Genomic DNA, 23,428 nt, shown 5'->3' with positions numbered 1-23,428 from the left:
CCTTATTTCAAGAGTTTGGAGTATAAAAAGAGAATTCTTACTACAACTGTACAAGGTGTTGGTGAGACCTCTTCTGGAATACTGAGACCAGTCTTGTCCCCTTATTCATTGAATCAGTTCAGAAAAGATTAATTAGTATGGAGGGATTGTCTAATTAGCAAAGGCTAAACAGGTTGGGAGTCTATTAGCTGATATTTAGAAGAATGAGAGGTGATCTCATTGAAACATATAGGATTCTTAAGGAGCTTGACAGGCTAAGTGCTAAGAGGACATTTCCTCTCCTTGAGTGTGTCTTGGACAAGACAGCGTAGTCTCAGAATAAAGGGGTTACAATTTAAGACTGAAATGAGGAGGACTTCCTTCTCTGAGGGCTGTGTGTCTTTGAAACTCCTTGCCACAGAGAGCTCTGGGACACAGTCCCAGAGGCTGAGATGGAATTCTTGATCAGTTGGGGATTCAAGGATTAAGGGGAAAGGGCAGGAAAGCGGCCATTAACAATGCCAGATTAATCATGATTCTATGGGCCAAATGGCCTACTCCTGTTCCTATTTCTTATGGCATTAATAAATAGTCAAGTTTTCTTTTCATTGCTACAAGAATTTTTATCCAATTCATCACATCCAAACATCAGCAAAATGTCAAGCCACAACAATTTCAATTTCTAAGATATAGGGTTCAGAATTATGGATATTGAAAAAGTTCTGACCAAATCTATAAGGAAGCAAGAAAAATTCTTGATAAACAGCATGTGTGCCATGCAGGTAAATGCTTACTTTCTGAAATTCCTTTCCCATATTACAATTCACAAAGTTTCCATTAATGTAACTTTCTGAAAGCAACACTGCAAACAAATGCCTGCATGAACAAGGATAATGTCACCCTAATTTAATGACTAAGAACAGTAGACCATATGTCCCTTAACATCATGCTATCCCATTCAATGCAGTTACAAGCTGATCTGCCTCAGCTTCACTCTCTCTCCATTTGATAACCAACAGTACTTATTTCTACTGACTTGATGCTAGAGTTTAATTGAAGTCTTCACTGTAATCTGGTGCTATTTGAGTAGCAGGAGGATCCATTGCTCGACTGTTGCAGTATAACAGGCTTGAGGTGGCTTGCAACTCAGTGCAGGAGGGTCCTGCATTGCACTTGATATGGGCTATGTATCTTTTATGGCTGCATAAGCACTCCAGCCCTGCCTCTTTTGTATTATGTGCAGGCATAGGAGGTGCTTGGCAAGTAGAATAAACACTGCCTCTGTATGGCTACTAATCTGTTATGAAGCAGAATTAAGATTCCAGTGATATCCTCGAAGCCTTTAGCAATGTTTTCCTGCAACTGTTTACTAAACCTGCTGAAACAAAAGTCAACCCTTGTCAATCTGATAAATTATATCTTTCCTGACTGCAGTCCAAATATTCATTTGCTGAAATGGTTGGTATAAAGAAGGTCAGTGTAAATGATATACGTGATTTCTGTATTTTTAGATCATGCATTTGACTTATTTCACTCTGCTGCCTTGGTACGATTAAATGTTTCAAATAGAGTAGCCATACAAAAGGGAAATAGATCAGACTATTATTCCACTGGACTAGAGCTTATCTCTGAAAGCCAATGTCTGTGTTAGCTTGGTTACATCAGTTTTACTTTCTGAGCTACACTGATAAGACTGACAGGAAATATTGGCATTAAATAACTGACCATCAAGACTAATGCAGAAACCATGATTTACAACAATCCAAAAATGTCAGCCCATTGAGAAAATGGACTCCATGTAACTGGCAAATAAAGCAATTACTACTTTAAGCAAGTAGTCTTTCCGGTTAAGATATTGTTTTAGAAAAAACAAAAAAACAAATACAGGCAACAAAAGCTGTGAACCAACAAAATGATTTGAAACAAATCAAGCTGAAATGGAACACTGAAAAATGACTTCAAAGCCTGGAAAAAAAAGTTTCTTGAGTTTAGCCAATTGTCACTTACTGAAGGCGAAAAACATGTGCACAGTTCAAATGCAGGGTACCATAAAGGAAGAGTTGCAGTAGCAGAGGGGTTGCAATGTCATTGGCTAAATGTCTTTTTAATCAATTGTAACCTGAGTCATCATGGTGATCAAGTTTCATTTAAAAGGAGACTCAAGGACAGATTACATTATCAACCCTATAATCTTTGAACCATTCTCTAAACATACATCCCACATATACACACACACACACATTGTCAGAGATCTTAGTCATAGTTAGTCACAATGCATTTAACATTTTTTTTGGAAGGACAAAGACTTACATTATAACTTTAATAATTTAAAGTATGTTCGCTTTCTGTTATTCAATTTTCTTCAGTTCACTGACTTCTACATTGTCCTTCTCCAATGATTAATGATAACACTAATGTGTTGCTTGGAACATCTTACATGCACAATAAATATGCTCCAAACCAGATGTTTGAAATCTACTGAAAGTTTAAAGCAACATTTCCCAACCCAAAAAATCCCACTTCTATTTACTGAAAACATATCCTATTGCAAAGAAAGTCAAAGTGTGGTTATTTTTATTCTATGTTCTAACAAATACAGTTTGTAGAAATTTATTACAGAGATCAAAAGGGTGTGTAGGTTTTAAAGCATGGTACCAAAATACCAAGATTATAAGGCAATTTCCATAGACATAGAATTATTCTTGATAGAAATTTTGATTTTGTTCTGTAAAATATATAAGGGGAACTCAAAAGACTTTTACATACATGTATCCAAGTAAAAGTATACTGATACGTGCATAAATGTCAATTAAAGTTATGTGCTTACAGGTAGGAATTTCAGATTTGACAGTTGATATCAATTTTTATTTTTGCTATGAAAGCAAGCATACCCCTTTTAAAAAATATGTACTTATTACAACCGATGAAAATAAATATACAAGTTATTCTTACATGACCATACTTGAGTCACTGAGTTGTTAGGAAAAACGTATTCCCGCTCCCTGCATGTGCCAGACACACAAACTACATCCAAGTCCTTGCTCAATGCAAGTCTTGAGTTATCTTTGACAGGAATTGTGCTGATTTTGCCCTCATGCTCTCTTCCGTGACGAAATGCTTGACCTCTATTCAGCACATTCCCTCATACATCTCTCACCATCAGGCAGTATGTAAAACTATTAATTGATTCAGGATAAACTATGGTTGTGCACACTGAGATTTTAGGAGAAAACCATGTGTACGCTCAAGATGACTCAGTTTCACATTGCTTCTGGAGATTGTTTTTAACTGAACAGTTCATTTTGAACAGTTCTTCATCACAAACAAATTGTTCCTAGAATAATATGACCGAATGAAAAGCAATGCAAGTGCAAATCAAGAAACATAACATATTAACCTTGTGGTGCAAAAATATTCTGTTTAGTGGCTAAGGAACCAAGCTGCAATGGAATACAATTATAACATGATTAAAAACAGAACAATGTAAGTTTGATTAGCAGCTCGAAAATCATCTTCAGTCTTTAAATACAAAGTCCAAGGCTTCCATTTCAAATTCACAATCACAAAGCAAGAGTTTTACAAGTACTCAATGGAATTACACTGTAGTTCCAAACTTATTTTAAATAAATTTGATAACTATAGTGAAAATGTGATAAACTTCCGAAGTCCCATTTTTGACACTGATATTTCAATTCTATCCATTTATAAGTTTAGCAATGATGCCCAGTCAGAGCATTGCACAGAGAATTCCAATGCAGCCTTATGAAAAGTTCTTTGAGCTCTTCCACAGAGATTACAGATATAATAACATTTCAGAGTACTGCTCTTTTCCCGATAAATTAAAATTCTTCAGCATACTCCTTTTTAAATACAATTCATTTTTAATGTTTCATGTCAGAGAATTTATTAAAAGAACAGAATACATTTACAATAATTATCCCACCAGTGCCAAATTTGTTACTTCTCTCGGAATTGTTTTGCATTCTGGACACTTCATTCCATTATGAATTGCATTTCCTTTAATCCTGCGTAGCTTCTTAACAAAAGATTCAAAGATAAAAAGTTAATGGTTTACAGATAGAAACGTAACTTACCACATTAATACATGACAGTATTACTAGGTCAGTACAAGTTTATCTGGAAACCATTTTAAATTTCGAACTAAATAGCAACTGAAATTTTGTAAATTAGCTTGATTGTGAATGAGTTTCAAAGGAATATCAGCTTTAGAATTCTATAGCACTTGCACATTTTTTGACTTTTTAAAAAGTGAAAAATACATTTTAAAAAAGTCAAGACTGAAATTTCATTTTTACAAAGGAAACAATGCCCAGAAAGAGTAAAGATCCTCCTGAAGTACATGTTTGAATTTCTCAACCCTCAAAAAGGGTGGTGAATCATGATCAACTCTTGAAAACATACAGAAGATAAATCATTTATGTTAGTGTCACCGAAAATCCAAATTTCAGTTACGACGCTGCCACCATCTCTTGTTTTGGTGTGTTTTTAACTGGCTCTTTTCCTGTTAAAGAAAAAAAAAGAAAAGTTAATTCCCCAACTGAATTTTCTTGAAAGAATATAACTTTTAAAATCTACATGAGATACAAACTAAACTGTACCTGAATGTTGGAATCCAGTGTCAGCATCAACTGCTCCTAGTTCAGAACTATGGAATGCCTCCCTCCACTGTGTCCCAATTTGCCATGTTTCAAACCCACAGACATCTTTTAACTGCATTAGTGTATCATTTCCTATACTCAACACGCCTATTCTGTTAATTAACTCCTAGCATTCAAAATATTGCTTGGAAGAGGATCACTTGCAGCTTGTTGCGCCACCACTTATTTGTAAAGTGGAATCTAACTGGAGAAAGCTTTTAAACATTCAATGAAGTCTACTTATTTGGTAACAGATGTCCAAAAAACAAGACTTGATTAGCACTTGTTTAAAAACAAAGAACAAATTTAAACACAGCCTTGAACACAATCTAAAGTCATGTGTTCCATCTCAAAATAATTTGAATTTAAACAAGAGACAAAACTTGTCTAGATCTAAATTTTTTTAGATTAGATTAGATTCACTACAGTATGGAAATAGGCCCTTTGGCCCAACAAATCCACATTAACCCTACGAAGCGTAAGCCACCCTATATTTGCTCCTTGGATGCTGCCTGAATTGCTGTGCTCTTCCAGCACCACTAATCCAGAACTAAATTTACCCCTGACTAATGCACCTAACACTATGGGCAATTTAGCATGGCCAATTCACCTGAACAGCACATCTTTGGATTGTGGGAGGAAACTGGAGCACCCAGAGGAAACCCACGCAGACACGAGGAGAATGTGCAAACTCCACACAGACAGTCGCCTGAGGCAGGAATCGAATCCAGGTCCCCGGCGCTGTGAGGCAGCAGTGCTAACCACTGAGCTACCATGCTGCCCCAAACAAAACCCTCTTGGCATTGTTTAGCATCTAATTTATTAGATATATGCAGAACCTTTAACATCTCAAGCGAACCAGATTTTTTTTCTCTTATTTTTCGTGTCAACTGTCTGTCATTTCAAACCATTTTGGGCCTTTATTGACAGACACAGTAGATGGAAATATTCCATTTACTAACATTTTGCAGATTGTTACTTAAGTGGCTTATAAAAATATTATTTGCTTCTTTTAAATCCAATCAAAAATGAGTAAACAGTAATAGGTCTCACACAAATTGTGGATAGGAGACAGGTGGGCTTCAACTCCCAAATCTACAATAAAAGATTTATGTAAACATCATCCTTGAAAACTCAAATCCAAACCTCTTACTAAAGTCACTTACTAGAATCAAAGAATCCCTACAGTGTGGAAGTGGGCCATCGAGCCCACCCTGACCCTCTGAAGACCATCCCACCCAGACCTACACCTCCGATGCTATTCCAGCATTTCCAATGGCTATTCCACCTGGCTTACACATCCCTGGATACTATGGGCAATTTAGCATGGTCAATGCACCTAACCTGCACACCCCTTTGGATGTGGGAGGACACGGAGCACCCGGAGAAAATGGAGACAAGGGAAGAATCTGCAAACTCCACACAAACAGTTAGCCAAGGATGAAATTGAACCCAAGTCACTGGTGCTGTAAGGCAGCAACGTTAACCACTGAGCCATCATGCCTTCCCTTGATTCAAACAGTGGGACAATTTACACTGGCATCAAGAAAGTACAGCTATCCAACAAAAGGTCACAGCTCACCCAAAAGCGATAGACTTTGTCAATATGGACTTTACTAAAGCTTCTAACAAGGTTCCGCATGGCAGACTAATTCGTAAAGTTAGATCACATGGGATTCAGGGAAAGCTTGCCAACTGGATACAAAATTGGCTTGATGGTAGGAGCTAGAGGCTGGTGGTGGAGGGGTTCTACTAAGACTGGAGGCCCGTGACCAGCAATGTTCTGCAGGGATCAGTGCTGGGCCCACTTTTGTTTGTCATTTACATAAAAGATTTGGATGAGAATTTAGCAGACATGGTTTGTAAGTTTGCAGATGACACTAAAATTGGTGGTATTGGTAACCTTCTTCACTGTTAACAAAGATCCCAAAGGGGTCTTGATCAATTGGGCCAGTGAGGAATGGCAGATGGGGTTTAATTTGAATAAATGAAAGGTATTGCATTTTGGTAAAACAAACAAGTTTGGGACTTATACAGTTAATGGTATGTCCAATGATGGGTAGTGTTGTTGAACAGAAAGACCTAGGGGTTCAGGTACATAGTTCTTTGAAAGCTGCATCAGAGATAGGTAATGAAGAAGGTGTTTAGCATGCTTGCCATCGCTGCTCAGACCACTGAGTATAGCAGTTGGAACATCATGTTGAGGTTGTACAGGACATTGGTGAGCCCACTTTTGGAGCATGTGTACAGTTCTGGTTGCCCTGCTATGGAAAGGATATTACTGAAAGGCTTGAATTGTAAGGATGGGCTGGGACGTTTTTCACCAGAGTGTAGGACATTGAGGAGTGACATTATAGAGATTTTTAAAATCAGAAGGGGCATAAATAAGATGAACAGCAAAGGTCTTTTCCCAAGGGTGGGGAATTCAAAACTGGGAGGTGTATTTTTAAGGTAAGAAGAGAAAGATTTAAAATGGACCCGAGAGGCAACCTGTTCATTACAAGGATGTTGCAAGGGTTGGAGGATGTGAGCTATAGCGAGAGGCTGAACAGGCTGGGGCTGTTTTCCCTGGAGCGTCGGAGGCCGAGGGGTGACCTTATAGAGGTTTACTAAATTATGAGGGGCATGGATAGGGTAAATAGGCAAAGTCTTTTCCCTAGGGTCGGGGAGACCAGAACTGGAGGGCACAGGTTTAGGGTGAGAGGGGAAAGGTATAAAAAAGACCTAAGGGGCAACATTTTCACTGAGAGGGTGGTACGTGTACGGAATGAGCTGCCAGAGGATGTGGTGCAGGCTGGTACAATTGCAACATTTAAGAGGCATTTGGATGGGTATATGAATAGGAAGGGTTTGGAGGGATATGGGCTGAGTGTTGGCAGGTGGGACCACATTGGGATGGGATATCTGGTCGGCGTGGACAGGTTGGACCGAAGGGTCTGTTTCCATGCTGTACATCTCTATGACTCTATATATGGAATGAACTGTCAGAGGAAGTGGGAGATGCAGGTACAGTAACAACATTTAAAATACATTTGGATAGGTACATGAAGAGGAAACGTTGAGGGATATGGGTCACATGGGATTAATTTAGTTTCGGAAATGTTGCTGGCATGGACAAGTTGACCGAAGGGTCTGTTTCCATACTGTATAACTCTGTGGTCCTGTGGAACTCCTTCCCTAATAGCACTGTGGGTGAACCTATATCAATAATTCATGAAGCAGACCACCACCTTCTCATGGGCAAAATCCCATGAATGAATTTTTACAAATTACAGTGAGTGACACCTCAGCTAATATTGGGCCATTATTTGGTACGGCAAGGTAATTGACTTGGTCGTCATGTTTTTTTCTTTCATGGGATGTAGGCTTCAGTGGCTCAGCCAGTATTTACTGTCGACCCCTACATACCCTTGAGAAAGTGGTGGTGAGTTACTTCATGAACTACTACAGTTAATTTAATGTAAGTAAATCCACAATCTACTAGAAAATGCTATTAGAAAAAGTGTCCCACCTACTGGAACTCAGTGACAATGAAGGAGCAGAGATATTTTTCCAAGTTAGAATTCAGAGTGGCTTGGAATGGAACTTGCAGACAGTGCTATGCCAAGTATCCATTGCCCTTATTCATCCGAATGTTAGTGGTCATAACTTTGTAATGTGCTGTCTAAGGAGCCTTGGATAATTTCAGCTGTGCATATTCTCAAAGATACACACTGCTGCTACGATTCATCACAGGTAGGACTGGATATTTGCTGCTTCCTGCAGCCCTCCTGAGCCTTTACTGAACCAGGGTTGATCTCCTGGCTTGATTATAATGGCACAGTTGAGATATGCTGGCCCAGGAGGTTGCAAATTGTGTTGTAGCGTGATTCTGCTACTGCTGCTGATGGCCCACAGCACGTCACGGATGCTCAATGTTGAGTTGCTAGGCCTATTCAATGTCTGTTCCATTTAGCATGGTTATAGAACCACATAGCACAATGCAGGCTTTGCTTAATGTGGAGAGAGGACATTGTCTCCACTAGTGCCTCCCAGTACACTAGTTGGGTGAATGGATTACTAGTCCAATGACAATAATAGTGCTTCAATCGCCTCCCCATAATTTAAAATTATTGGAATGGCAATCCACTGAAAAAGAATTTATTATGTTACAATTAGACAAGTCCAGGACCTGAAAGAACACAGCAAATGTCTCTTTACAATTCTTCAATCCGGTTGATTAATGGGTCAAGAAGAGAGAAGCAAATGTAAATTAAATGAATGAATCCAATGTCGAATCAGACACAGTAAGAGAATAAAAGACATAGTGATTCAAAGAAAGAGAAAACTAGAATTTTCAACAATTTGAATCTGAAGAAATGAGATTTCACACTTGTAAAAGTTCATTTTCTGTGCCACAGAGAATGATTAGCTATAATTAAGAATTATCCTAGTGGTAAAGATCACTTGACTGGAATGGACTGGATTTGATTCTGAGCTTAAGTTTTTAATCTGCTGTGCTTATGACTCAATGCATTTGAACACCACAGCAGGGCAACTCAGGAACACGAACAATTGTGCTTAATCATACACATTTGCCCCTCACCAGAGGTTGCTGTACCATTTATGCATCAATAACGGAGCATCATTAGCCATACTATTCTGACAAATTATAAATCCCTAGAATTTTGATACAATGTTAAGACAAAAAATAATTGAAAGAATAAAAGATATTGCCCCCCATATAATCAAACACTATATACGAACCATTATAAAGCTACACCTTCACTTTGTCTCTATCAAAATGCATGCCAAAATCTAATCAGAATAAAAATCCTGACGGTCCTTTCTGGAGCTCATACTACTGACAGAGTTTCAACCACTAACCATGCACATCAGAAATTTGCAGGTATACACGATATACCATTTGCTGTTCATTCACTTTTTAAATAGAGTAAGTGAAAATTGCATCATTCAAGAAAACTACATAGAATAAATATAGTATCTAGAATCAAGTAAACAAGTTCTTTAAATTTAAAGAATTTCCACAAAACTGAATTCAGCTTGTAAATGATAAATCTCATGCATACCTTTTTCTTTTGCAGATATATTTGGCAGTGGCTCTGCAGGAACTTCTGGTAGTTCAACGTCTTCCTGAAAGATTAAAATAAATCATTTTAATAGTAACTGATTCCTAAGAAGACATCAGAAATTTGTATTTCCGGCAAAAGATTTAAGAAGAATATGTACCCAGGCTGTAAAATATAAATTCACAATTGAAGGGAGAACATGTATAACTGTGGTCAGCAGCGAAGAATCAGCATGTGTGACTCTCTTCATTTTCCATGACCATAGATTTCTTGCAACCTGCTGTCACTGGGCATCTAGTCTACCATGGCCCTCTCTGGTCAAGTAATGGGTGGCATGGTGGCTCAGTGGTTAGCACTGCTGTCTCACAGCACCAGGGACCCAGGTTCGAATCCACCCTCTGGCGACTGTCTATGTGGAGTTTGCACATTCTCCCCATATCTGCGTGGGTTTCCTCTGGTTTCCTCCCACAATCACAAAGATGTGCAGGTTAGGTGAATTGGCCATGATAAATTGCCCATAGTGTTAGGTGCATTAGTCAGGGGTGAAGTAGAGGAATGGATCTGGGTGGGTTACTCTTCAGAGGGTCGTTGTGGACTTGTTGAGCCAAATGGCCTGTTTTCACACTGTAGGGGATCTATCTAATCTAAACATAAGCTGAATTTTTAGACTTCATTGGTCTAGGAATTTCAATATTTCCAACCAACTTGCCAATTCCCCACCCAATATAGGGTTTGACTTAGCTGTAGCTTCAAATTCTAATCGTGAGAATTAGACAGCCTCTTCCTTGACTTGTTACATCCCTAAGCTTAAACCTTCTCAGCTTCACATAACACCTTCAAGATTTTAATCAAGCACTTCTGGTCTGGAACTTCTAAATTTATCTCCTTACTCTGAGGTAAACTGTTTTTACTACTTCTGTACTATCTTCTTTCTTTCTCAGAAACTGTATTGCACATCTAGCCTTAGCTAAGACCCCTGCAGAACTGCTTAAACTGAAACTAAAGAAAACTATTTTTCAATGTTGTGGTGTTTCCCCAAGTGCAAAGAAGTTCCTGAATCTTGTGTAAGCTAATACATCACACTGTTTACTTGTTTCACTCAAACTCTTCCAATGTAAACCAATTTCCAAAAGACTCCAAAATCACACTGTTTTTAAATAAAGACATAACAGCCTCAACAATACTTATAAGTTAATAATTCAACACATTTAGACACACAGATAATCAATATGCCACTAGTTTACATTAAAAAGTCCAAACTCAAAATAAATTTTTACAATATGTGTCTCAGAACTTACATCACTCTTTGCAGCACAACTTGTGGAGAGTTGCAGCAAGGTAAAGTAAGTAACAAGGTCCAGACTTCTGTATTTAGCTACATGTGGGGTGTCTTTAGATGTTGCTGCCCAATAATGATTAGAAGTCCAGAGAACCTTAATTATCATAGAATCCTTACAGCTTGGAAGCAGGCCATTCGGCCCATCGAGTCCAGATCAACCCTCCAAAAAGCATCCCATCTAGACCCATCCTTCCTCCCTATCCCTGTAACCCTGCATTTTCTTATGGCTAATTCACCTAACCTGCACATCTTTAACTGTGGGAGGAAACCAGGACACCCAGAGGAAACCCACGCACACACGGGGACAATGGGCAAACTCCACTCAGGTGATCACCCAAGGGTTGCATCAAACCCGGATCCCTGGTGCTGTGAGGCAGCAGCACTAACCACTGAGCCACCATGCTGCCGATTATTTTTAGCTCAAAGTCCATGCAAATGTCTTCATAAGGTTGAACTGAAATTCTGATTGAAAATGAAATTGACTATTAAAAATGAAGATTTTACCAAGATTAGTCAAAATTAGCAAGTTTTTGTTTACCCAAATGGTTGGAGAAGCAGATTAGTCAGGGTTAAGAATCCATTCAATAGTTTTAGACAACAAAGTGTGCATGATTGTGACACACTTTAGGAATGGCGCTCATAAGACAGAAGTTCAGTTTATGCTTGGATGATGATAGTAACAAGGTGGGAGAGGTGGTTGCATTCAGACAATGGCAAACATTAGGTGATCTTAATTGTTCAGTAACTAGACGAATACATATCCTCACCTGAGTTATAGCATCTAGTTCAGCCAGAATGGCATCCTCATCTTCTTGAGATATTCCTCCAGCCAGAATGTCATCAATTTGCTGAAATAACAAAAAGCCATTGTTTTAACAACACATTTGCCAACCTTTCATTATTTTGTTTTGATCCTTCATTCATAGACGTTAGTAGAATTCAAACTGTGTATCATATTGCTCACCCTCTGGTATTCAACAGCTTCTTGAGTCTCATCCATTATTCTTTCTACTTCTTCAATAGACATAATCTAAAAGAAAAAAGGTTTCTTCAATACTACCATACTATTTTAAGAACTTGAACATTATAACTCATGTATATTAACAGGAAAATAACTTTGCCTGAACTGAGCTGAAGAATTTTATAATGATAAATCAATCTGAAACAAAATAGCTTTTCTCATTAGCAATCTATCCAAGTGTTGAAAAAACCCATCTGGTTCACTAATGTTATCGTTTTCCAGTTTGGCTTACTTATCACTCCTGTTCCCTGGATGCTGCCTGACCTGCTGCGCTTTTCCAGCAACACATTTTCAACTCCAAATCCACAGCAGTATGGTTGACTCTGAATTGCTATTCTAAGCAGGGTTTGCATAGTTGAATCAAATTGCCACAGATAAAGCTGTTCATGTATCTGTGGATCTCCCTCCAATGCATGGGTAGTATCAGTTTAAGAAAGCAGTCAGGGACAGTCAATGAATGCTAGCCTTGCTGGTGATGTACACATCCCAAGAATAAACCAAAGAAAGTGCAAGAGAGTTCCACAATGCAGAAGTCATCACTACTTTCCACAGATATACCTCGTGCATTTTCTGAAGACAGCTGTTTCCAATCTTAAGTCCTTCCAAAACTTTCATTTCTATTTGAGTAAATTCAATGTCTTGAACCTTTAAATTCAAACACAAATAAGCAGCATTATTTTCATACTTCAAAAAGGCAGACAGGTTTTATTTGTTACAGTAAGCAAGACTTGCATTAACAGATGGACAGAAGAGGCAGTAATTAGTCAGCAGGAAGTATCAGCTTTATCATTGCAAAGGAGACAATTATGAAACATTCTTGGTCACTTGGCCATTATGAAACACATTAACTGAACTCATTCACCAACATATCAAAAAGCAACATTGTCTATTTGTGTGTGTTGATGAAGAAGAATGCTACTGCTTGGTGACAACTTGCCTTTTCCAAAATCCAGTGATTTAAACCATCTCCAAAACTGACGTGATTACCCACAATGCAAAATGGTCTCTGTGTTTGCACAGACAGTGCCAGTGTGGTCACCTGGCTGCAATAGGAAGTGCTTGTACACGTGCCATTTGCATAAGCATGTTCTGGGTGCAGCAACACCATCATCAGCGTAGGTACTATTGTCAAAGGATCCAGGTAAGCAAAGAAGCAGCTGAGGCCACAGTCCAAGCAGGACAAAGGCCAGAACCAAGACTGGGAGCTGAGAGGGCTGTACCAGGAGACAGCCACCTTATTTTTTACCTGGAAATAAAGACTGAGTGGCCACAGGGGGAGTGGGAGCGAAAATAAATCCTGTCAAGAAGGAAGATCAATTTCAAAGTAAACTGTTTATTTGATTGCACTGCAGATTTTATTTTACATCCAAGCAGTTGCTTCCCTACCTTGAGAATGGGTCAGCTTTCATTCTATTCTTTGTAGCACCTAAAGTTGGTATTCATAGGATATGCTGGCCCCTATGCACGTAATATTATTCACAACTAGCCACTCTGAGTGTGTGACAAATTAAGGTAATTTCTGTATTTCACACTGGTGCTGACTAGGAATTATAGGTCATTCTGCTACAACGCATGTTTCTTCAATGCAAATTGGCTGTAATGCAATTGACGAATAGGGGCCGTTGTTTCTAAAGTAGAGCCACTGCATTGCCAACACTTTAAGTGCTACTTTTATTGTGCGATTTTTATATAGCACAAGAACGCAACCATTGCGTTGTAGAAGAACTGCCTGTGGACTGAGTCCAGTCACAAACATCTTATACAAAGTAATTATAGATTCTCAAATCTGTCGTTCTAGGGTAGATTTTAAACCACTGCTTTTTTAAAACAGGGGTCCAGCATACAACTTATTTTAATGTGGTCTGTCTGTTCTGACAAACTCAGGCCATACCTTTTCAAACAAACAGTATTTATTTACATTATATAAATGAAGATATTGCAGCAGACATCCCTAACATTAGCTTATCTAGTTTGAAACTTTCAGCAAGAGAGTCTCTGTCTCATGAGGTCACTACCACAGCATACCTTACAAGCTCATCTGCACATCCTTAAACCCTAGTACTACATAACTTAGTTTTAACTACTTAGCTTTGTTTTTGTTTTATATAATCTTAAGGTCTAAAGAATTAGTTAGAGCTAAGAGAACTGATCGGAGTAAGAAGACGTTGAGAAGAAAACAAGTTTAAACATAAAAGCAGGGGACAGAGATGACAGAGGCATGTACTAAGCACAAGAATAAAGAAAGAAGTATGAAAGTGATGAAGAAAGAAATAGAACAAGAGAATAGAAGGAGAATGAAGTGAGGGCTGGAAAAATGAGGCGGCAAGGGACAGAATTTCCATAGAAATAAGGAGAATATGCCTGCAAGATAATCTTACATTCCTAGTAAACTCAAATAGGGTGTGTTCACAAATCTGATACATTTGTTACCCAAAGCAGAAGACTTTTCCTTACCATTTTCTCAAGGTTGCCAATCTGAACTTCAGTTTTATCAAGAAGTTGCTCCTGATATCGTTTCTTCTTGAGCAGAAGTTTGGCTTTACTGAAGAACAAAAGACATTCAGATCTTAAAATGGCATTCAGATCTTAAAACCTTGCTGAGTTGGTGCCAGTTCACCTTCTACGTATGTTCATGGGTGCACGTGAGCAAATATTTATCACGGTCCCTTCCTTCCAGTATAGTGCTTTAGAAATCCTTCCTTCATGTCAACATCTATCTTATTGATGAACACGAATGAGAATCCATCAGGGTATGGATCCAAAGCTTTGGTCTCTGATTCAGTTAAATGAATGCAGAAATAGAGAGGCACATATGGAAGTTTGCAAATGACCGTGAAATAGGTAGCACAATATAGTAAATGGTGTAGATTCGAACAAAAGTTGCAAAGGGACATGGATAGATTGAGAGTAGTATGGACCTCAACATGAAAAAGTATAAGATCATCACAGTGACTTAAAAACAACTGATCAGCAGTATTTTCTAAATGGCAAAAAGACAGAAACTATAGAAGAACGGAGAGATTAGGAGATCCAAATACAAAAATCACTTAAATTATTTTTGTATGGGTTCAATAGTTTTAAAGATTAGTAACATGCAGCCTTTATCTGAAGCAGATGTGGTCAGACTCCATCTGTGGCAATTCATTAGTTTTAGATAAAGCACCTTAGGGAGAATACTGCTATCATCCTTGTAGAGACTGTGTGAAATTTCACATAAAGAACATAAGAAATGAGCAGAAGGTTCGTCCACCATTCAGAAAGATCATGGCTGATCTGATATGACTTGAACTTCACTTTCTTGCCTGTACACCATGCCACTTAACTCCCTCATCAATAAAACATCTGTCAAACCCAGCCTTAAGTATCTTCAGTAACCTGCCTTTCACTACTCTGGGGAATAATTCCAAACACAAACAACACTAAGAAATTCATCCTTATTTCCATCTTAAATGGGAGGTCCTTATTTTGAAACCATGCCCCAGCATTTGAAAAACATGTGGGTAATGACTAATTTGCCCCTGAAAATTCAATTACAGGGAGACCACAGAAAAGGTATCCCTGTTTGAGAAAGAGACAAAATCAATGAGGAGTTGCTCCTTCAATTAGAGATCCCGCCCCCTCTCACAGTCCTTTCTCCACTTTCTGAAATCATAGGTCCTATCCATCTCTCACTCTTGCTGCTCCTACTCAGAGAGAATAAGGGATTGGAAGAGCATTAAGGGTGGGGGAGAGAGAGAACCTGTGATTGTAAGTACTGTGGCCTATCCAAGGCCCATCTTGCAGGAAAATCTCAGGAGGCCAGACCAACAGGGTGTATGGAGAGGTAAGTATTCAACAGAGCCAAAACCAATGGTTGGGGTTAGGTTTAGTTTTGGGAGGTAGTTAGCTTACTGGTTTTTGGTGCAGTGTAATGCCAACTACATGGGCTCATTTCCTGCACTCGCTGAGGTCACCATGAAGGTCCCATTTCTCAGCCTCACTGCTTGCCCCACTAGTGATGACCATTGGGTTAAACTCACCATCAGTCGTCTCTCCCCCTATTTGGTAAGGCCACACTGGGAGAACTGTGTACAATTCTGGTCATGCTGCTATAGGAAGGATGTTATTAACTATGAAAAGGTGTAAAAGGTTTACAAGAACGTTACCAAGATTGGAAGATTTGAGTTATAAGAAGAGGCTGGGACTTTTTTCCCTGGAGCGTAGGAGGCTGAGGAGTGATCTTACAGAGGTTTATAAAATCATGAGGGGCATAGATAAGGTGAATAGCAAGGGGCTTTTCCCTAGGGTAGGGTAGACCTAGTCCAGTCCAAAATTAGAGGGCATGGTTTTAAGGTGAGAGGGACCCAAGGGACAACAAAATTACAACATTTAAAAGACATGTGGACAAGTACATGAATAGGAAAGGCTTTGAAGGATATGGGCCAAAATGCAGGCAAATGGGCCTGGTTCAGTCTAGGAAACCTGGTCGACACAAACAAGTTAGGACAAAGAGCCTTTTTCTGTGCTGTCTGTGTCTATAACTCTATAAGAGAGCAGCCCTATGGTCCTCTGGGACGATTACGATTTTACCCAGTGAAGAAAACAACAGGCAAGAAATAAAAAGGTGGAAGTGTAAAAATCTGAAGTCAAAGGCTCTTCTCAAAGCCACCACATCTCTCTGAACAGAGCTGAACCAGGTATAAAACTAGTTCTGTTCCACAGCCAGGTTCATTCGCAACAAAGGCAATTTGAAGTTAATACAACAGCAAAATACTGCAGGTTGTGAATTTCATTTGAATTTAATATCAGTTAAATTTCTGCTTCAGAGGTCATAATGAAGGGGTTTGGTTGATATTTCACTTGGCCTTTTTGCACATGTATGCTCTTTGCACCACCTAGTGGTGGTATTTATGCAATTCGTATCCCAAACTAAAAGCTCACCACATATTCCAAAAGGCACTTATTATTGAACCATCAGGAAAACCGTATGAACAAACTCTCAATAATGTCAAGCAGTTCAAATAGAATATTTCCGATTGTTAGTGGTGTTTCTGAAAAAAAAATCAACTGAGGGTCCTGGAACAGAACGATTATTGTATATGATGGGAGAGGAGGAGGAGGAAGAGAGAGTAGACCATAACAATACATTTATAGAAGAAGAGGGACTAATTACAGTGTACTTATGACATACATGCTGTGCCTTCTATTTTTAGATATTTCCCCCAAGACAGAAAACATTCTCTCAACAACAACTCTATCAACCTCCTTCAAAATATTATATATGTTTTAATACCTCACATTTTCCCATATTATATTTAATGTGCCAAACATTTGCCCACTCAAATTACCCATAGCCCTTTGTAGAAACTTTACATCCTCCTCACAACTCACTTTCCTATCCATCTTCATACCATCAGCAAATTGGGTTATATTAGATGGTTCCTTCATCCAAATCATCAACAGAGATCATAAATGGTTGAAGACCCAGCCAAAATCCATGCAACAATCTATTAATTACCATTTACTAGAACATAAAACATAGAAGAATACAGCGCAGTACAGGCCCTTTGGCCCTCGATGTTGAGCCGATCCAAGCCCACCTAACCTACACTAGCCCACTATCCTCCATATGCCCATTTAAATGCCCATAAAGAGGGAGAGTCCACCACTGCTACTGGCAGGGCATTCCATGAACTCACGACTCGCTGAGTAAAGAATCTACCCCTAACATCTGTCCTATACCTACCACCCCTTAATTTAAAGCTATGCCCCCTCGTAATAGCCGACTCCATACGTGGAAAAAGGTTCTCATGGTCAAACCTATCTAAACCCCTAATCATCTTGTACACCTCTATCAAGTCCCCCCAAACCTTCTTTTCTCCAATGAAAACAGCCCCAAGTGCCTCAGCCTTTCCTCATACGATCTTCCTACCATACCAGGCAACATCCTGGTAAACCTCCTGAAGGTGACCCATTTAACTTCACCCTTTTAGCCAGTCCTCTAGCCATGTTAATGTATCATTTCCTACACCATATACGTTCTTATTTTGAATAATAACATAATGTAGAATGTTATTGAATGCCTTTTGGAAATACAAATACACTACCTCTGCTGATTCCCTTACATCCAGATGTTTATTTCAGCCTCAAAAGAACTAAATTTGTCAAACACAATTCTTCTTTCACAAATCATCTTGACACTGCCTGAGACTGTTATTAATTTTATAAATGTACTGCTACTCATATGAAATAATGATTTATAGCATTTTAAAAAGAAAGAAACTCTCACAATGACAATGGAAATGAAGCTGCTGGACAAGACTTCATTTTCACCCCCTGACACTGAGAATCTTTACTGTTTCCTCTTTACATGAATTCTCAGTAGAAAACACAGGCTGACCAACCCAACTGCAATTAGTTTTCTTTTTGCTCATCCCCATGAAAACATCAGGTCATATGGTCACTTCTTGGAACCCAAAAATGTCATAACTAGGAGATTGAATGATCCTCAGAGTACATCAAATTTCACCTGGGTTTTAAAGGAGACATTACATTTAAAGCATCACATTTCCCCCTTGAAGGGCAAAACAACATATTTTCATTTTCATATCAGGGCTACAAGGATTAAACTTTCAGGATATTCCACTGATTAGGACTAAAGCAAAATGCTACAGACACTAGAAATCGGAAATAAACTTAAAAGTGCTGGAGAGAGTTACTAGGCCAGACAGGTATTCACTAGGCTGTGGGAAACAGTTTGACAGTTCTGATGCGAGATCATCAGCCTGAAACATTCATTCTACTTCTCTCTCCAATCTGCTTCTCAATCTGCTGAGTATTCCAACATTTTCTGTTTTTACTGCATAGTTCAGATTTGTACACCCTGGCGTACAGCAGATCGAGTATAGCTGAAGTGTTCAAGATTAAAAAAAAGTGATGGTGAGCCAAAATAAGGGGACAGAATGATAAATTTAATGTCAAAGTATTTCTACACACACTATAATGGAAAATTTGCAGTGCTCTCTTCCAAACATCTTCTGAGGCTATAGCAATTAAAATTTTCAAAATGGACATTGAGAATTTTGTTTTAAGCAAGTATATCAAAACATTACAGAATAAAGTTGTAGATCAAGTTAGATACAGATAAGCCATGATTGATTATAATGGAAAGTTAAATTTGATGGGCTGAATGGTTTACTCCTGTTCCTACATTGCAAGGGAAAAGGAATTTTATTTTTTGAAAAATGAAGAACCAAACTTTGAAACAGTCAGATATTCAGCATTTACACTCCCAAAGGTCCTCAGGTCACACCATTTTTCCCTATACACTTAAATACATTAAAACAACTGGAAGATTGGTATGGGTTGCCAAAGAATACTATCCTTAACTGATGAATTCAGAAAGTCAGACAGGGACCCAAGATGGTGGCGATCTAGGAAGATCGCGTTGCAGAGCTCCGCACCGCATCGAAAGCAGGACGAAGTCCTAACCCACCCTATCTGGACCACCACGATGTCCTGGGACTCTGGAAAGGTCATGGAGTCACAGGAAACTGTTAGAGAGCAACTTATCTCTGTTTTCACCATCCGGGGATAGCGAAGAAGGGAGCAGGTACGTCCGAGGCCAAGCCCATGGTCCAACCTGCAGGATTCTTGGACTCGATTTCCTACCAGATCCTGGTAAAGGAGCTCGCGAAATGTTGGGGAGGCAGATAGTGGAGAAGCTGGCCCTGATGTCTCTCATGCTGCAGATGCATGAACAGCTGGGAGACCTGGAGAAAAGACGGATGAGATGAAATGCAGGGTCACAGTGATGGAAGCTGACACCAATTCCTCCAAGGATAGGATGCAGGCCCTGGAGACGCAGGTCCATAATTTGCTTGACCAGGTTGATGATCTCGCAAACAGGGGCAGGAGAAAAATTATTCAGATCATCTGTCTGCTAGAGGGTAAGGAAGGTGGGCGACCATAGAATGTATTGAGGACTGGTTGCTGAAATTCCTTAACTTGGAGGCTGGAATGAGAAGCTTGAAGATTGAGAGGGCTCAACAGGTCACAATGTGGAGGTCAGGTCTGGACCAATGTCATCATCTTGTCTTGGTGTGGTTTCATTACTATAGAGTGAAGGAGAGAATCGTGGAAGCTTCCAGAATCCAGAGGAAGGATCCAAAGGCCCTAGTTTACGAGGACTCTAAGATCATGTTCTTCCAGGACATCTCAGCAGTGGCGATCCAGAAAAGAAAATCCTATGACGGCATCAAAAAAATACTGAGGGAGCTCAGGATCCAGTACTCTGAGGTATCCAGCGATGCTTTGGATCACCTCAGATGGATCTATATATCTCTTTGACACAGAAGAGAAGCCAAGAGACTTTGTTGACAAATTAACTTAATCTGAACAATTTAGTACATACAAATGTTGTTTGGGTATGTCTTTTCTTTAAAAAAAGGAGTAAGTCCAGTCGGGGATTTCCTTTCCTGTATTTTTATTGGTAACAATCTGGTCTAAACTATGCACGGGGGTGGTTGGGATATGTACTTTCAATTATTTCAGTTATACCAAAGGATGGGCGAGGTACTTACATTTTTATTTCAAAATTTCTTTGTTCACATTGTTATTTCATGGTGTATTTTCTTTCTTTTCTGCTTGCGTTTGTGGTGCGGCTCTAGCTAGTCGGAGAGAAAATGGTTGGGATGGCTAGATGCCTACTTACAGGCAGTTTATGCCCGGTTCAGGTATTTATATGACCAGGTTACAATACTGGCAGGGGAATAGGAAGTCGGGTATTGGAATGCGTAGTTGCTCCCTTTGGGCAGGGGATGGGTTCCCCTATTCAGTGCCATTGGCGCTTTATATGTTGTTTTTTTTGGGGGATTTTGTTGTATATAATCTTTGATAGCTTTGTAATTTGTTAACTATAGTGGTTTTAGTTTATGTAGTTTTTATGTTCAATGGATCTCGCGACACTAAAGCTTGGCAATTTGTAATTCAAGATCCTCTCAGGAAGGGTTTGGAGATATATGGGTGCTGGCAGGTGGGACTAGATTGGGTTGGGATATCTGGTCGGCATGAGCGGGTTGGACTGAAGGGTCTGTTTCCATGCTGCACATCTCTGTGACTCTATGACTCTCTGGAATCTAAATGTTACTGCAAAAGGTTATGGTTAATAACTTAATTAAATGGTATACCTGGACCATCAAGAGGAGTCAGTCACCAATTAAGAGGAAAAAGGTACTCTTGACTCTTAGCAAGGAAAAGGTGGATATTGCTTTATTACAGGAGACACACTTGGATGATAGGGATCATTTGAAACTACAGCAGAATGGCTTTGATTGTGTTCACTTTTCATCTTTTAATACCAGAAGTAGGCAATGGCTGTGTTGGTTAAGCGGAATCTCCAATTTAATTTACTAGAGTGTATTAAAGACAAACACAGGATGTTTGTAATCCTCACAGCCCTGATAAACGGGGGAGAATATGGTGTTTAAATGTTTATTGCCCTCCGGCCCATCCTCTCAAATTTCTGGTAGTTGCATTCTCTAAATTGATCAGTCTCGAGTCCTGGCATATAATGATATAGGGGGAGATTTTAAATTGTCTTACGGATCCCATGGTGGACAGGTTGACCAAAGGCCCCCCCAATACCCTCTGTACAAACTAAACAATTAGTGCATGTGTGTGTGGAGTTAGGATTGGTGAACGTCTGGAGGCATTTCCACCCTACAGGCAGGGATTTTACATTTTTTTTCCAATCCGCACAGATGTCACACCAGGATTGATTTTTTTTTCTGACCCCTGTGGCAACACTGGACTTGGTGGCATCTTGTACGATTGGTAATATTCTCATCTTTGATCATGCTTCACTGTACCTGTTGGTTAAGATTAAGGATGCTATAGTGGGCTCGAGACACTGGCGAGTGGATCCATTTATCCTTAGGGATAATAAGTTTCTGGAGAACTTCTCTAAGGAATTTAGGGCATTCCTAGACATTAGCTCAAGCTCGGTTGGTAGCCCATCTATCCTTTGGGAAACTGCCAAAGCCTATGCCAGGGGTTAGTTATTTCCTATTTTGCCAGTAGGAAGCAGAAGGGCGAGCAGCAATGTCTCCTTGAAGCACGGATGAAGGCAGCCGAGAAGGCTTACTTTCACAGCTCCTCGTTGGTCAAGCTACAGAGGATTACGGCGGTCTGCAATGAATTCCACGCTCACACAGACAGCAAAGAAGGAACTTCCTTTCGCAAAACAAAGGGTATATGAGCATGGTGACAAACTGGCCAAGTACCTTGCGTATTTTGCCAGGAAAAGAAGTGTCTCTCAAGCCATTATGTCAATTAGGGAAGGGTCTGGGAACCTAACATGTGATTCCAAAAAGACTAATTGGCATTCCAGAGATTTTACTCTAAATTATACCAATCTGAGGTTTGTGTGGAGAAGCAGGCCAAGATGGAGTCCTTTTGCAAGGATCTGGTGTTCCCGGGTGTGACCCCCAAATAAGAGTCTTTTCTCAATGTCCCCTTAACAGAGCAAGAGGTGCAGGAGGCTGTGAAGCAGTTTCAGAGTGGAAAGGTGCCTGGTCCTGACTTCTCAGCGAATTCTATAAAGAACTTATAAGCATATTGTCAGGCTCGATGCTCAACATGTTCAATGACTCGTACAGTCATGATCGTCTCCCGCCATCTCTAAGAGAGACCAATATTTCGCTTATTCTTAAAAAAAGGGAAGGTCCCAGAGGACTGTGCTTCTTACAGGCCCATTTCACACTTAAAAGTTAACTTTGAAGTCCTCTCTAAGACGCTTGCGTTAAGGCTGGAAACTGTGCTACCTTCTATGGTTAAAGAGGACCAGATGACCATAGTGTTAAAGGTTTAGATGGAGAGGAATTTCTTAAGTGTGTGCAAGACAATTTTCTGATTCAGTATGTGGATGTACTTACTAGAGAAGATGCAAAACTTGACCTACTCTTGGGAAATAAGGCAGGGCAGGTGACTGAGGTGTCAGTGGAGGAGCACTTTGGGGCCAGCGATTATAATTCTATTCGTTTTAAAATAGTGATGGAAAAGAATAGACCAGATCTAAAAGTTGAATTCTAAATTGGAGAAAGGCCAATTTACGGCGGTCTGCAATGAATTCCATGCTCACACAGCAAGAACTGTATTAGGCAAGAACTTTCGAAAGCTGATTGGAGGCAGATGTTCGCAGGTAAAGGGACGGCTGGAAAATGGGAAGCCTTCAGAAATGAGATAACAAGAATCCAGAGAAAGTATATTTTCTCAGGGTGAAAGGGAAGGCTGGTAGGTATAGAGAATGCTGGACGACTAAAGAAATTGAGGGTTTGGTTAAGAAAAAGAAGGAAGCATATGTAAGGTATAGACAGGATAGATC

At 39.5% G+C, this 23,428-nt stretch overlaps 1 protein-coding gene across 1 annotated transcript in view; it reads right to left on the bottom strand.

Annotated features, from left to right (window-relative positions):
- Positions 1 to 2,524: 2,524 nt before the first annotated feature.
- chmp6b (charged multivesicular body protein 6b) overlaps positions 2,525 to 23,428 on the bottom strand; it is a 39,879-nt gene continuing 18,975 nt past the window's right edge. Inside the window, exons 3-8 of the mRNA XM_043714964.1 lie at positions 14,521 to 14,608; positions 12,625 to 12,711; positions 12,010 to 12,075; positions 11,813 to 11,893; positions 9,707 to 9,770; positions 2,525 to 4,501 (exon numbers count right to left, since the gene is read on the bottom strand). Coding sequence (XP_043570899.1) covers positions 4,449 to 4,501; positions 9,707 to 9,770; positions 11,813 to 11,893; positions 12,010 to 12,075; positions 12,625 to 12,711; positions 14,521 to 14,608 — 439 coding nt within the window. The 3' untranslated portion in view covers positions 2,525 to 4,448. The remainder of the gene's footprint in view (positions 4,502 to 9,706; positions 9,771 to 11,812; positions 11,894 to 12,009; positions 12,076 to 12,624; positions 12,712 to 14,520; positions 14,609 to 23,428) is intronic.

The sequence above is a fragment of the Chiloscyllium plagiosum genome, chromosome 24, assembly GCF_004010195.1.
Source record: "Chiloscyllium plagiosum isolate BGI_BamShark_2017 chromosome 24, ASM401019v2, whole genome shotgun sequence".
Taxonomy (NCBI): Eukaryota; Metazoa; Chordata; class Chondrichthyes; order Orectolobiformes; family Hemiscylliidae; genus Chiloscyllium; species Chiloscyllium plagiosum.
This window is presented reverse-complemented; position numbering and strand designations above follow the sequence as displayed.